General features: G+C 39.9%; 2 protein-coding genes across 2 annotated transcripts in view; one reads left to right on the forward strand and one right to left on the reverse strand.

The window, feature by feature from the left end:
* Positions 1 to 3,667, forward strand: part of LOC138007529 (uncharacterized) — a 5,323-nt gene extending 1,656 nt beyond the window's left edge. The window contains exons 2-3 of the mRNA XM_068854502.1: positions 1,318 to 1,611; positions 3,047 to 3,667. Of these exons, the coding sequence (XP_068710603.1) occupies positions 1,318 to 1,611; positions 3,047 to 3,384 (632 nt within the window). The 3' untranslated portion in view covers positions 3,385 to 3,667. The remainder of the gene's footprint in view (positions 1 to 1,317; positions 1,612 to 3,046) is intronic.
* Positions 3,668 to 7,351: 3,684 nt separating this feature from the next.
* LOC138007531 (solute carrier family 25 member 44-like) lies at positions 7,352 to 12,663 on the reverse strand. The gene is made up of 2 exons (XM_068854504.1): positions 11,845 to 12,663; positions 7,352 to 9,269 (listed from the first exon to the last, which is right to left on the reverse strand). Exons 1-2 carry the CDS (start codon positions 12,541 to 12,543, stop codon positions 9,045 to 9,047), a joined length of 924 nt encoding a protein of 307 aa, XP_068710605.1. The 5' UTR covers positions 12,544 to 12,663; the 3' UTR covers positions 7,352 to 9,044.
* Positions 12,664 to 12,978: the final 315 nt, after the last annotated feature.

Here is a 12,978-nt window from a genome sequence, read left to right on the forward strand (position 1 = left end):
ACTGCGGAATGAACATGAAACTGTCAAAGTACGCAGATCATGGCAGATAGAGGAGTAAGTTAAGCAGTTGCAAGCAAGCCCGTGAGAGAATACAGTCTTAAGTTAAACTATTCTGCTTTCGTTTTGGGTCTTAAGTCAACTGAGTTGAAACAACAAACGCGGTACTGCTGTCCCATTGGTTCGTTCGCTTTTTGGTCTTAATGAAATCCATTATTATTGTATTATTATTTTTATTATTGAACCATTGAACTCTGATGCACCTGGAATTGCCAAGGACTCTCGACACAAACGTGAAAATTTCTCCAAAGGTCGTACCCCCCCGAGAGGTAATAGATACAATAGACCTTATTCATAAATTGCGGTCACATTTTTAATTTTTTTTGTCCACGTGCAAATTAGCCTACCAAGCCTCATTTAAGAGCAAGAATTCTTTTCAATTCGCTGTATGGTATCGAGGCTTGGTAGGCTAATTTGCACTTCGACAAAAGAATTATAAATTGACCGCCATTTATGAATAAGGTCTATAAGCCGCCGAGGACTTGGAAAATCAATGTCCCTGTTTAATAGGTTCATTAGAATTTAATTGCACCTAATGTAATTGTAATTGGGGTAACACTGAGTGAGGATCCGCATAGGGACGTTAGGAGTAATACTGAGGTTCTGATAGATATAACAATAATAATAGTTTATTTCTAAACATTACAAATACTGTAACAAAAAGCACTATAAGTTTAGAAAAAGGAAACCCAGAGGTTAAGTGACTGGGAAATGCCGATCGCATTCCAGAAAGTTCCATGGAGAGATGACGTTGTTTGCATCTGCGGTCACTAAACCAATGAAAATTCGCGCTCGTTTGTTTTTGTTCGATAAGCCAATTAAATGTTTTGCATTTTTGTTTACGTTCTGTTTTCAAGTTTATTTTTAAGGCCATGTAAAAGTGGCTCTATTTATTTGTACATTATTATTATTGGTTGTACTAGCGCTGGTTTATTATTATTATTATTATTATTATAACAATAGTACAATGGTAACACGTAACAATTGTTCAAGATGGCGGCGCCTGGGAAATCTGAAAACAAAAATAAAGGATTTTAAGATTAACTAATTTCGAATTCTAATGCTTTCTTTGAAAGATATTCGATAAACTTGATTGTAAACCATTATTTCCTGTGGTTTAAAGTTTTGTTGGAGTAAAGGTTGTCTTTAACTTTTACAAGAACGGGGCTTACGCAAATGTAAGTTCTTCACAATGGGCAAAAGATTTCCCCTTTGGGAAAAGTGGATAATTATGTATAATTTAGTTTCGTGTGCTTGCAGGGTGTTCCCTCCGATGTTACACTTGCTCTGGTGATCTCCAGCAATGTAATCGTCAGTATTCAGATTCCATTGGTTGCTCCGAAGAACAGACTTCGTGTGCTTCACTCGTCAGAAACAGTCCAACAGGCATGAACTTCTTCTTCGGTTGTGCCACGGAGATGGACTGTCAAGTTTCCAGTGCTGTCTGCTCTAACATGATGAAGGACATGGCAGAGAATCCCGAGGACAACGCTGGGGTGTCGTGCAATGCCACTTGCTGTAGCAGTAGCTATTGTGCAAAACCGTATCCCATAGGTGTGTAAGAGATGACCACAATTTGTGATTACTGCTTAATCGATCCAATGTTGAAAACTTTCTTGGATACCCATTAAAAGCAAGCCCTTTTTGATCTAGTTCCCAGCGCAGTTTTCCTCCCCCATGAGTCGGGCGGGCTTAAAACGACCCTGTCACCGATTGGTCATGACTGACCCAGAAAACCTGGCCATAGGCCTTTTTGCAGATATGGCGGCTATTTTGATTTCTATTGTTTCAAATAGCTATTATGGGATATCCAGGGGACAAATACATGTTAATTTTCCTCCTGAGTATCCCATAATGTCTTTCGAAACAATAGAAATCAAAATGGCCGCCATATCTGCAAAAAGGTCTATGGGAAACGACATGATTCACGCAGTCATACTCTCAGAACAGTCGTTGTGGACTCTTAATAGGGAAAAGAGCTGGGAACGTTCCATCAATTAACTTCAAAGTTGATCATCGAATTGTTTTTTCAGGCTTTCGATTCCGGCAAATCCCTACCAATTTTCATATTCCATTTTAATTATCTGACACAACATTTTGAAATTTTTATACCGACGTTAAGGTAACAAATGACACGCTTGTATTCCCTTGTATTTCGGGCGTCTCCCAAGGGATGGTCCATTATTTTTCCCCCAAAAAAAACAATTGTTTTCCCATGATAATTTGTTTTTGTTCCTTAGTTTAAATTGGCCAGGATCCCTTTTTTTGCCAAAGACCTGCGGGAGTTAGACCCGTAACATAATATTTCTAAAAAACGATGGCCTGGCCGAGAAAATAAGTGTATATTTAATATACAAGAATATGCACGAATTCAATCTCTTGGCAGCGTTCTGCGGGCCTCTTTTTTCCCATAATTAGACATCTTAGTCGAAAACAGTAGACAAACTGCGGTGATAAACATATTTTAATGCTTTTTAACTTGACCTTTCGTATGTTGTATCATATACGAAACGTCAAGTTAAAATGCATTATAATATATTTATCACCGCAGTTTGTTTATTGTTTTTTTACAAGTTAAAATGGTCGAAGAACAAGGACATCTTAGTCGGTCAGAAAAGTCTTCTTGGATACTTGGCTGTGTGCTTTTTTGACCTTACCTTTGTTCACGGAGTCTGATGTTTTTAAAAGGCTTTACCTACCAATCAATCTGTGAACAAACTTGCAGAAAGATGAATGCTACTCGAAGCAACAAAATTACATTGTAACTTTAAAATAAACTCTTTTTAAAAGCCGCATAGTGACTTATCCACCGAATTAGCCTCTGAGAAAGTTCTCTCGAGGGGGTGGGGCTAGTAAGCTAATCATCAGCCCCATTGCAGAAGCCCCTCCCTTCTCTCCCTTAATTACATGCTCTCCACCTTGTAGAATAAAGACGCTGAATTACTCTTCTATACTTCAACGTTAAGCCGTTTCTTTCTGGTGTTTCTAGACCACAATCCTTTCCAGTGCTACGAATGCAGCTCGATGGACGAGTGCAAAACGCCTAAACTGAAAACATGCGCTGAAAAAGAAGACCGCTGCTTCAAATTATCGACAGAAGTTACATACAAGGAAGCCAACGTTGAAGTGAAAACCTACAGCAAGGGATGCGCTCCACAAGACTTGTGTAATTCCAAGGAAAAAAATGTGTTTTACAAAACTTGCCCAAATGACGAACAATGCCACTTGAGCTGTTGCGAGGGTGGGATGTGTAACACTGGTGTAAATGAAGTTGTCAGCGCTCTCGCTATGACATTTTGCACTGCTGTTGCCATTTTTAGTCAGTAGAGAACTAGAAACTCTCGGTTTTGTTATTAATAGTTACCCATTTTGTCATAACTCCATACAACACCTTTGCAATTAAATTGTTATAGTAAAACAACATAATACCACTTGATGTGTATTTATATTGTAGACAGTTCCACGTTTTTCATCTTTAAGGCGATTTTGTCGAGTAGACTGAGAGAGAAGTGTAAGAGTTACATAAGCGCGAACTATTGTTTTTACAATCTGATGTTGCGACACTTGTATTAAAGACCGAAAATAATGGTTATGCACCTCTGCATTGAAACTGGTCTGTGCAACTTTATGGTTACACGATAATGTTTAAAGGTTGTGGGGTCGTGCACAAATGAAATCAAATCAAATTAATACATATCAAATCATATTGGATTTTGAGGTCTTTGAGGGTAAAATGGAGACAAAGGTAAAGTGCAGACTGCGCATAAGAAAAACCCTAATCATCTTTGACTAATGCTGACCGGCTAAAGGGTAAACATCGTTTTAGGCCAAATTTTAACTAAGGTTAGCATTAGTAAAAGGTTTGTGCTGTTTCTCGAGTCTCCATTTTACTCTGACCGATCTACGAGCTAGAACTGAACAATTGGTTTGAAAAGGCAAGGTATACCGAAGCCAGAGATAAGACTAGGGCGAGCAAGTACTCAGTTTCCAGATCCACCTCTAGCCAATAACTCCACAGCATGTTTTCAACAGCCAGCTGGATGCCTCTCTGTTTTCCATTAGAAGTTTACGATGTTATTTTTATTTGAAACGTTTCTCCCCCTCTTCCCGTCGTTGTCCTGACAAGCTTCAAGTTGCTGCTGGTGGTGGACGAAAGAAAGAAGTCAGTGGCACCCAACGATAGCTGAATGGATAAATAGTTTAAATATAATTTTGCAACCCAAGGGTTAAATTAAGTCATGCTTAAAGAATAAAAGATTAAATAGATATAATATATAAAAGTAAAGAAAACATCTGAAATCACTACATAGTACTGAACTAAGACCTAGCATTAAATGGATCTTGAAGTAATTAGTTACTAAAAAAGCATAATTATTAAAAAGGATAAAAATATTACGTCATGAAAACCTTAAGTGCGTTCAAAACTATAAAGCTATTTCGAAATGCTTAGAATTTTGTGGGGGCAGCAAATTTCTGAGCTTGCTGTGTCCATTAGGGCTTGCCTTCGGTTTGACAGAGTGACCAACTCGCGAGAAAGATACTCACGTAGAACGTCATGAAAAACTGGACATGCATATTCCTTGATTCGGCGGATGCAGGTCCGATAGAACTGTACTAATTCATTAGGGCCTAGACCTGTATGCACACTTTAATTGAGAAAGACAAAACAGGCGTTTCCTTGGTTTCTTAACAACTTCCGCAATATGATGATTCCATTTTAGATCACTCGAAATAATTACACCCAGAATCTTAGCGTGTGAAACAACATCAATTTGCTTGTCATTAATGACCATAGGGTTGGGATCGGGAGTCCCGTTTGTACTAAAACAAATCCTCATTTCCTTGCACTTCGTTCCGTTCAATCGGAAATTGTCCGAGGCAGCACGCGAGGCAAAGATGTCGAAAGCGGTCTGGATGTTGCTGACCCTTAACTCTTGAGTATTGTTTCAGAGATAGTAGAATCATCGACGTACATGTACTTCCATAATTCAACACCTGGGATGTCGAGGTCATTAATCATAATGATGAAGAGCCATGCGCTCAAATTAGTACCTTGGGGCACCCCTGCCGTGACATCACGCCACTCAGAAAAACAATCTTTGACCTAGTTTCACTCGTTGCTTACGGGAAACTCAGAAAGTCAGTAATCCAAAGGATGACGACCTCAGGAATGTTAAAGAGGCGGAGCTTTTGGACCAATATCCCATGATCAATAAGGTCGGATGCTTTCTTAAAATCGAATAACACTGGTCTCACTTTGCCCCCATTCCCATCAGTGGCACTATACCACGCATGTGTCATACTCATAAGTGCCTCTGTAGTGCTTGACCCGGGGATAGTACCCGCAAACTGCCCTGGATCCACTTTCTCAAGCACAGCAGGTTTTACATACTGTTCGACCACGAATTCTTCAGCCACTTTTGATACTATAGGTGTTAGAGAAATTGGCCGCAAGTGGTTGTTTACATCATATACCGGCACCTGTTTTGGTAAAGGGACGAATTCGGCGTACTTCCAGGACTGCAGCACGGGACGGCCTCCGCAAACGAAAAGTTGATGATGTCAGTAACTGCTGGGGCTAAAGGAAAGGAAAAAGTAGATTTAGCGCTGGAGCACTAATTGGGGACACTGTAAAGTGAAATTAACAATTAACACAACAATTCAAATGTTGGTTCTTGAGGAGAGGGGAAACCGGAGTACCCGGAGAAAACCTCTCAGTGCAAAGTAGAGAACCAACAAACTTAACCCACATATGACGCCGAGTCGAGGAATCGAACCTGGGCCACATTGGTGGGAGGCGAGTGCTCTCACCACTGCGCCATCCCTGCACCAAGAAGTCCGCAGTTTCTTTTAGCAGCCAGGAGGGTGTCATGTCCACCCCTGAGGACTTGGATGGATTCAGTACAGAGAGAATCTTTAGAAGGCAGAATTCCGAAATCGAAGGAGAATTAGAGTAGTGAGCATCAGTTGTAGTAGCCTAGGCCAGAGGCGTAAAGATGCTCAAGGGACTCAAGGAATGCCTCATTCACTGTATTAGCAGGGGCGTTAGGATCAGAATTGAACTAAGCAAGGTACAGATTTTGTTAGCCTGCCTAACACAGTTTTTAGGAAGAGCAGAAGGAAGTTTTCAGGACGGTCGACCGAGAATAAATTATTTTGCCATCAGCAACAAAATTTGCAACACAAAAAAAAAACATAAATTTTGAACCGCGAATATAAAAAAATACCATCAGCGAAAAACATTTCGGGAGATTTTTGCTACGTTCAATTCTTCTGTTATACTTTTGGCTGCACAAGTAAATCGCAAAATCGAAACTGACATCGAATTTAGCGGCCACCTGTGATCGTTTACTAACAACTCGCGAAACAAAGGATCTGTGTCAAAATTATGTATTTTTATTTTTGTAATAGCAGCTGCTTTATTATTTATCAGCGCCACAAATTTTTGCCGACTTTGGGGCTCATTTGCTGAAACTCAAGCACACTTTCAACATACCTTTTTTTTTCGTGATTTATGCACGCGCTGCGGGCCTATTAGCACCATGGACTTACACTCTTACAACCAGATGACATAGTGTGTAGTGCATTTACAGTGTGTGTATAGTGCACGTACTGCACAAAAAAAGCATCATATGTCCTTCAGGGCGCGTGCAAACGGTGAAACAGCATAAAAAGCCAGCCAAATATGCTTGCCCTAAGTAAATGAGAAATTTATTACTTCTGGACACAACCTAATGAGATCTCAACAAGATTTCTGCACAAGTCCCTACCTAGGAAATAGCCTAGGGCCATATTGCTTGAGCGAATTACAAGTTTCGAAAAAACCTATACTGCGCATGCTTTTAACGCACCAATAAAATTCAAGTGCTTTGTGACTTTCAACAGACATTTAAGCCTGGTTTTCACTAGCGACCCAATCACAAGCGCATGCAAAAGTAGCTTATGCTAAGTGGAAACGGCCTCCGCCATTTTGTTCAAATGCTCAGATACGGAAATCTGGAACCAGTGCTTTAAGGACGGTGCATACTATTATTATTGTGCATACGTTCTGCGCATCTCGAGATACTCGGATTCCCTATGGGTGGTGCTTATTAATACAGGGATATTTTTGCGCGGTTCAAAACTATGCAGAAAAAGCAGAACTTGGTATCCAAAAAGAAAATTGGGGGTAACCATGCATTTTTTTAAAAGCTCAATGCTTCAATTTGGCAAAGAATGCCATACATATTGCTTTGTATTTTAAAGCTTTTTACAAATATTGTTAATTAATTATCTTTAAAAATGCGTTTTTAAAGATTTCACTAAGACTTGTTAAGGTCTGCTTTTCCCGCATATTCAATAACCGCGCAAAAATACCTTTGAATTAGGTAGGTACCGTCCTTAAATGGCCAGACGTAGCAAATTTCCTGGTTCTTATGCTGTGCATAGTTACAGTCTGTACTAACGATGAGCCGTGCTTCATTTTCACATAACGCAAGTGAATGCAATCATAAGCGTTTCCTCTAGCGGTCTTTTTTCTTTTACATTCGCTGGGCTGACAAGTGCGGGAAAAGAGACTAGTCTGCCATGGGTCGAAACTCACTGTGTTGAGCATGCGCTGCGGTTACTTAGCGACCAACAGTGGAATTACTGTAAAGGAATGCGCAGGACACAGTTGGCTCAAGTCACATATCATATCAAGGTTGTGGACGGCGGTTGGATCAAAGTGAGTTTCGACCCATGGTAGAGGCCTATTTTCTCGTACTCGTCAGCCCAGCGAACGCAAAAAGAAAAGAGACCTCTGCTAGCAGGGAAGCATAAGCGCAACCACAAGGAAAAGGAAACATTTTGGTCCTTGTGCTTGTGCTTGAGTCAACCAAGTTTTCATGGTGAAATAAACACTTTTATGCTGGTGTCACTACTGAAAACCAGGCTTACACAAGCATTAAAAATAGATTAACCTTTCTTTTTCTATCCGTATAAAACTAAAGTTGAATCCCTCGAGATCAACATAGCCACTGTTTCCTAGTCTAGGGAAAAACATTGCCATGGTGAAGCCACGGGAGAATGCACTAGGACTAAAAAAAAACAGAATGTTCTAACTAAATAAAAAATACTGCTGAGAGCTCCTTCCTTGATATAATGAAAAACATAAAATTCAATGCCTAAGTCTGATGATGACAAACAATGCCGCAGAGATTGAAAAAAGGAATAACGTACAAACAATACAATGTACGGTTAGTAACCTTACAGCAGTGCCTTTCTGGATTATTTAAACCACAAGGCTACATTGTTATTATTTGTTTATTATTATTATTATTTATTATTATTATTATTATTATTATTATTATTATTCCTATCAATTTATCATTATCATTATAATCATCATCTTTAAACATGTCTGATTGCAGCTACTACCAATCAGAGCTTTGAATTCTTGTTCCAACAGTAGTTCCGAACATTAGTTATAGAAAGAGAAGTCTGAACTCTCTTAGAACTTGAGTCTCTTACTAGTCTACCCAATATTTTGCTCTTGTTGGGTTCTCCCAGTCCTGCCATTACAGAAAGGCTCCATTCGTTACAGCTGATGAAAAGAAAACATGGTGGAGGGAGGGAGTCACGGCTGGGGAATGAATTTGACCCATCGATTAAAGGGGACAGTTTTTGAGTGGATGCTGGGGTTGTTAGAGTTAAACGCTTCAAGGTTATGAGCTTCTAGTTCAGACACATGCTCTAGGTTTACATCGTTTTCTGACCACCTATAGTTTGTTTGTAGCAGCAAAGTTATCTCACACACAATGTCACTTTACCTGGGTGACAAACTAAATCAATGCTTCTTTTCTTGTGGATTTCTTATTTGATTTTTTCCTTGCATATGCAGCCCCACAAGCTTTCAGCTTTAAATACCCCCATCTATAAATATATAGGAGGACAGTAATATCACTGTGCATGTACTGGTATGATATATGTAAGTTATCTCAGAACTGGAGAAAGTGATCATTCCCACATCAAAATGAAGCCTCCAAGTAACCTTCTTCTTGAACTTGCATATCAATCTTTGATGTCTTAAGACTAAGTCGCTTCACTGTCTCGTATCCCAATACCACAACTACACTTGAGGAAACCATAGAAAGCATTCTTGCTGACAATCCTTTCGTCAGTCCCATAGGACCCTCTTCTTGCAAAAGAGTGCGGAACATGTGTATAACATATGTTGATTTTCCACCCCCAACCTGTAAAATAAGAGAATATAACTAAGTCTAGGTTAAAACAAATGGGAAGGGAAGGGGGGGGGGGGGGGGGGGGGAGAAGAGAACTGCAACATAACAGGTCATGAGGGCTGCAATACCCTACTGCCAGTATGGTTAACAAAAATGGATAACGAATTTCGTCAAATTTGACCCTTTCAATTCACCATATTTTATTTTAAACCAGGAAATAACTTATCCTCAAAGTTGTTACCATAGAAATGCTTATGATATCTTTTCATTTTTAGTAACCTGGCCGTATCAAAAAAGTCATTGTATTCCTTCCAGAGCTTAATCATAAACCAAACACCTGGTAGTCTCTTAAAGCTAAGATTTTTAAATCTTAGAAGCCTTAAAAGGCTTTTATAGGTAATAGGTACAAAATGATGAATACGAGAGAAATAACATTGGCAAACACCCCAAGTAGACTGTATGCAAGACCACTGACAACTGAACAAACAACCTTTATCAACTGCAGTTCTTTTGACTGTGATCAGCAAGCCCCAACCGGTAATTACCACTTCCTCAAAGCACCCCCCCCCCCCCCCTCCCTCCACAACCCCCTTTCCACGGTCCCTCCCAACGATCTCTCCCAACTTGTTGATCAAGCCAACACTATCAACTTAGCTTTCCCAGAGCCATTGGAAGAATACTGATTACCATTCCCCCATCCCGCTTTCCCTTGGAGGAATCACCTGACATCCCACATATAACGGAAGGTCAACTAGCAAAAATACTGGCCAAGCTCAGCCCTAGAAAAGCGCCTGGACCCGACCAAATACCGAACTGGCTCCTGAAGGAATATTCTGACTTCGTGGTTTTCCCTATAACAGGAAATCCTTAACACCTCTTTTAGCGAACAACGTTTACCATCTATGTGGAAGACAGCCGATGTCACTCCCTTGCCAAGAAGAAACCAGTGCAGTTTCTAGAGAAGGACTTGTGCCCAATCTCACCCACTCCGGCTGTCTCCATAGTGGCAGAGGGCTTCATTGTGGCCGATTACATCAAGCCTGCAGTCTTGAAGGAGCTTAATCACAGCCAGTATGGAGTGATACCCAAATCCTCCACCACTATGGCACTGATCAGTATGCTTCATCATTGGTCGCTTGGAACAGACAGGAACGGATCAGCTTTTAGGACCTTGTTATTTGACTATCATAAGGCTTTTGACCTTATTGACCATAGTATTGTCATCACTAAATTATCTCAATTAAATATATCCAACGTAGTGTTGTCAACTGGGTTTCAGATTTTCTATCGGATCGATCGCAGAGAATCAAGTTAACAAAGGGTTGCTTTTCTTAGTGGGGTTCCATCCCATCCGGGGTACCACAGGGAACTAAGTTAGGCCCCTTGGCTTTTTTTTAATGATAAGCGATCGAGATATTAGTTCACCACACCTTTGGAAATTTGTAGACGACACCACTGCGTCAGAGTTTGTTCCAAAGGGTGGTACCAGCAATGCCCAGTGTATAGCTGACCAGGTCATCCAGTGGTCTCATGATAACAGAGTCCACCTTAATGCCGATAAATGTAAAGAGCTGAGAATCTCCTTTGCCAAGGAACCAACTGAGTTTGATCCAGTGATTTTCGGCGGAAAGGAGCCGGAGGTGGTGGACAGTGTTAAGTTGCTAGGTGTAACAATAAGTAGTTCACTTTCATGGAACGCTCATATAGATGAGGTAATCAAAAAGGCTAACAAGCGGCGGTATTTTCTGGCACAGCTTAAATGGGCTAGGGTACCGCCTAATGACCTAGTGCTTTTCTATACTGCATGTATTAGGTCATTATTGATTATGCTATACCTGCCTTCTCCTTTTACAAAGAGTTAATGCAATGTAAATCAGTTTGTGACGTAAAAACAGGAATAGACCCACTTCCCTTCTTACTCGGTCCTGAAAAAAAGATGCTTGCATTTTCGCAACTTTCGAAGCCTCTAAAATGGCAGGATTTGTTAGAAAAAGGAAAAAATAGCCGCGATGCGTTTCGAACAGGTGCAAAGATTCATTTTAGCGAAAAAAATATTTTGGGGTTATGGGCACTTTAAATTTTCATAAATTTTAATATTTTTACATTTCAGTCTTATTATCTATTGATTACTACTGTATTATTGTATGTTATTATTATAGTTCCATTGTAAAATTTATATAATTCAGCCATGAGGCTGCAAAGTGATTTCATAAATACGTATCTGTCTGTCTGCCTGTCTGTCTATCTATCTATCAGTATTATATTTACATCAACAGTGCTACAGTTCTTTCTGTAACAACTTTTTTTACTACAAATCTTTCCATTTTTAAATCCCGCTAGCCAGAAGGAAGTACCCCCCCCCCCAGGGGGGATTCTATAGCTTAATGGTATCTGAACTAGTAATAGGAAGGTTGTAGGATCAACACTTGCAAAGGAGGACTCAGATTTTTCAGAATATCTTTGAGTTACCATCAAAAAATAAATCCCTTCATTGATATTCACTAGGGTTAACATATAACCTGCTTTTCAGTACTATAACCATGTTATATTTGATAAATTCATTACTCTGTATATCAAAGTCTCAAACCTGCAATCTGGTTCTCATGATGTCCAGAGGGTTTGTTACGGTTGATGTAGTGAAACCTGCTAAAGCACCAGCAGTAGCCAAAACAAGCAAATGAGGTGTGCCTGATATCACGATACTACCCACAAGTCCTGTGTAGGCACCATAGGTGAACCACCAAATGGCACTAGTTGGGGCATAAGTCATGAGCGAGATCAAATACCCTCTATAAAGGCCAAGCGGCCCATCCGATTTCACGATCTCTCTTGCAATCGCTGAGGCTCCCTTTAGCTTATTGGAGCTACCACCTTGCCCCTGAACCATAAGTTTTTGTGAAATAACATCTACTGGAACAGTGATGGTTTGGCCTACTATCGATGCAATTCCACCAGCCACGAATCCTCTCACCGCTAAATTGTAATTTTTCGTTTTCATTTTAACTAACTCCAGTGTTGTGATGTAACATTGTCCGGAAAGAAGGCCAAAACAGTTGACCAGAAATCCTTTGTAAAGCCCACGGATTCCTTCAAAACGCACCACTTTTACAAAAGCGTCAAAAGATCCTTTGTACAAAGCGTTCTTTCGTTGCACTTGAAGGCGAGTTTTCACGAGGTTAGCTGGATACAAAAGCGCCCGGATTCCGAGGAACAGTGTCGGGCCAAAGAAATAAAATTTTCTTTTGTCCATCTCCTCCCATTCAATATTTCGAACTTCTTCTGGCATTTTTAAGTGATCTTTTTATATTTATACTGTTTCAGATCCCAAAAAACTATGAAACGGGTACGAATAGAAAATCTGAAAAATGCATAATCATTTCTTTAAAGAAGCCATTTTGGATTTTCTGATACACCATTTCATTTATGACACTTTCACGTAACACTCATTTGTGCACAGGTTTCCCAACCTCCTGATAAAGGGCTCGCATTTTTTGCGTTCTTTATAGTCTGTTTCCCGTGCTATTTGAAAAACCAGGCAAACAAACTCGTGAATTGGGTGCCCTAATAAATCCTTGGTTGCCCATTAGGAACCCTTACTATTGAAAGCACTAGTACTAATAACTACACAAAAACACCCATTTTACCTTTTTAGTTTTTTTATGTTAACTTTTCCTTTCTATTTCCTCTCTTTTCTGTGGTGGCGACTGAACTCCAAACAAAA

This window comes from Montipora foliosa, chromosome 6 (genome assembly GCF_036669935.1).
Source record: "Montipora foliosa isolate CH-2021 chromosome 6, ASM3666993v2, whole genome shotgun sequence".
NCBI classification, from domain to species: Eukaryota; Metazoa; Cnidaria; class Anthozoa; order Scleractinia; family Acroporidae; genus Montipora; species Montipora foliosa.

Bases quoted from the DNA above. Each gene is read 5' to 3' on its own strand.
- LOC138007531 (XM_068854504.1), bottom strand. From the start codon at position 12,543: ATGCCAGAAGAAGTTCGAAATATTGAATGGGAGGAGATGGACAAAAGA. The intron at 9,270-11,844 runs GTTTGAGACTTT...CTTATTTTACAG, and splicing joins TCATGAGAACCAGATTGCAG to GTTGGGGGTGGAAAATCAAC.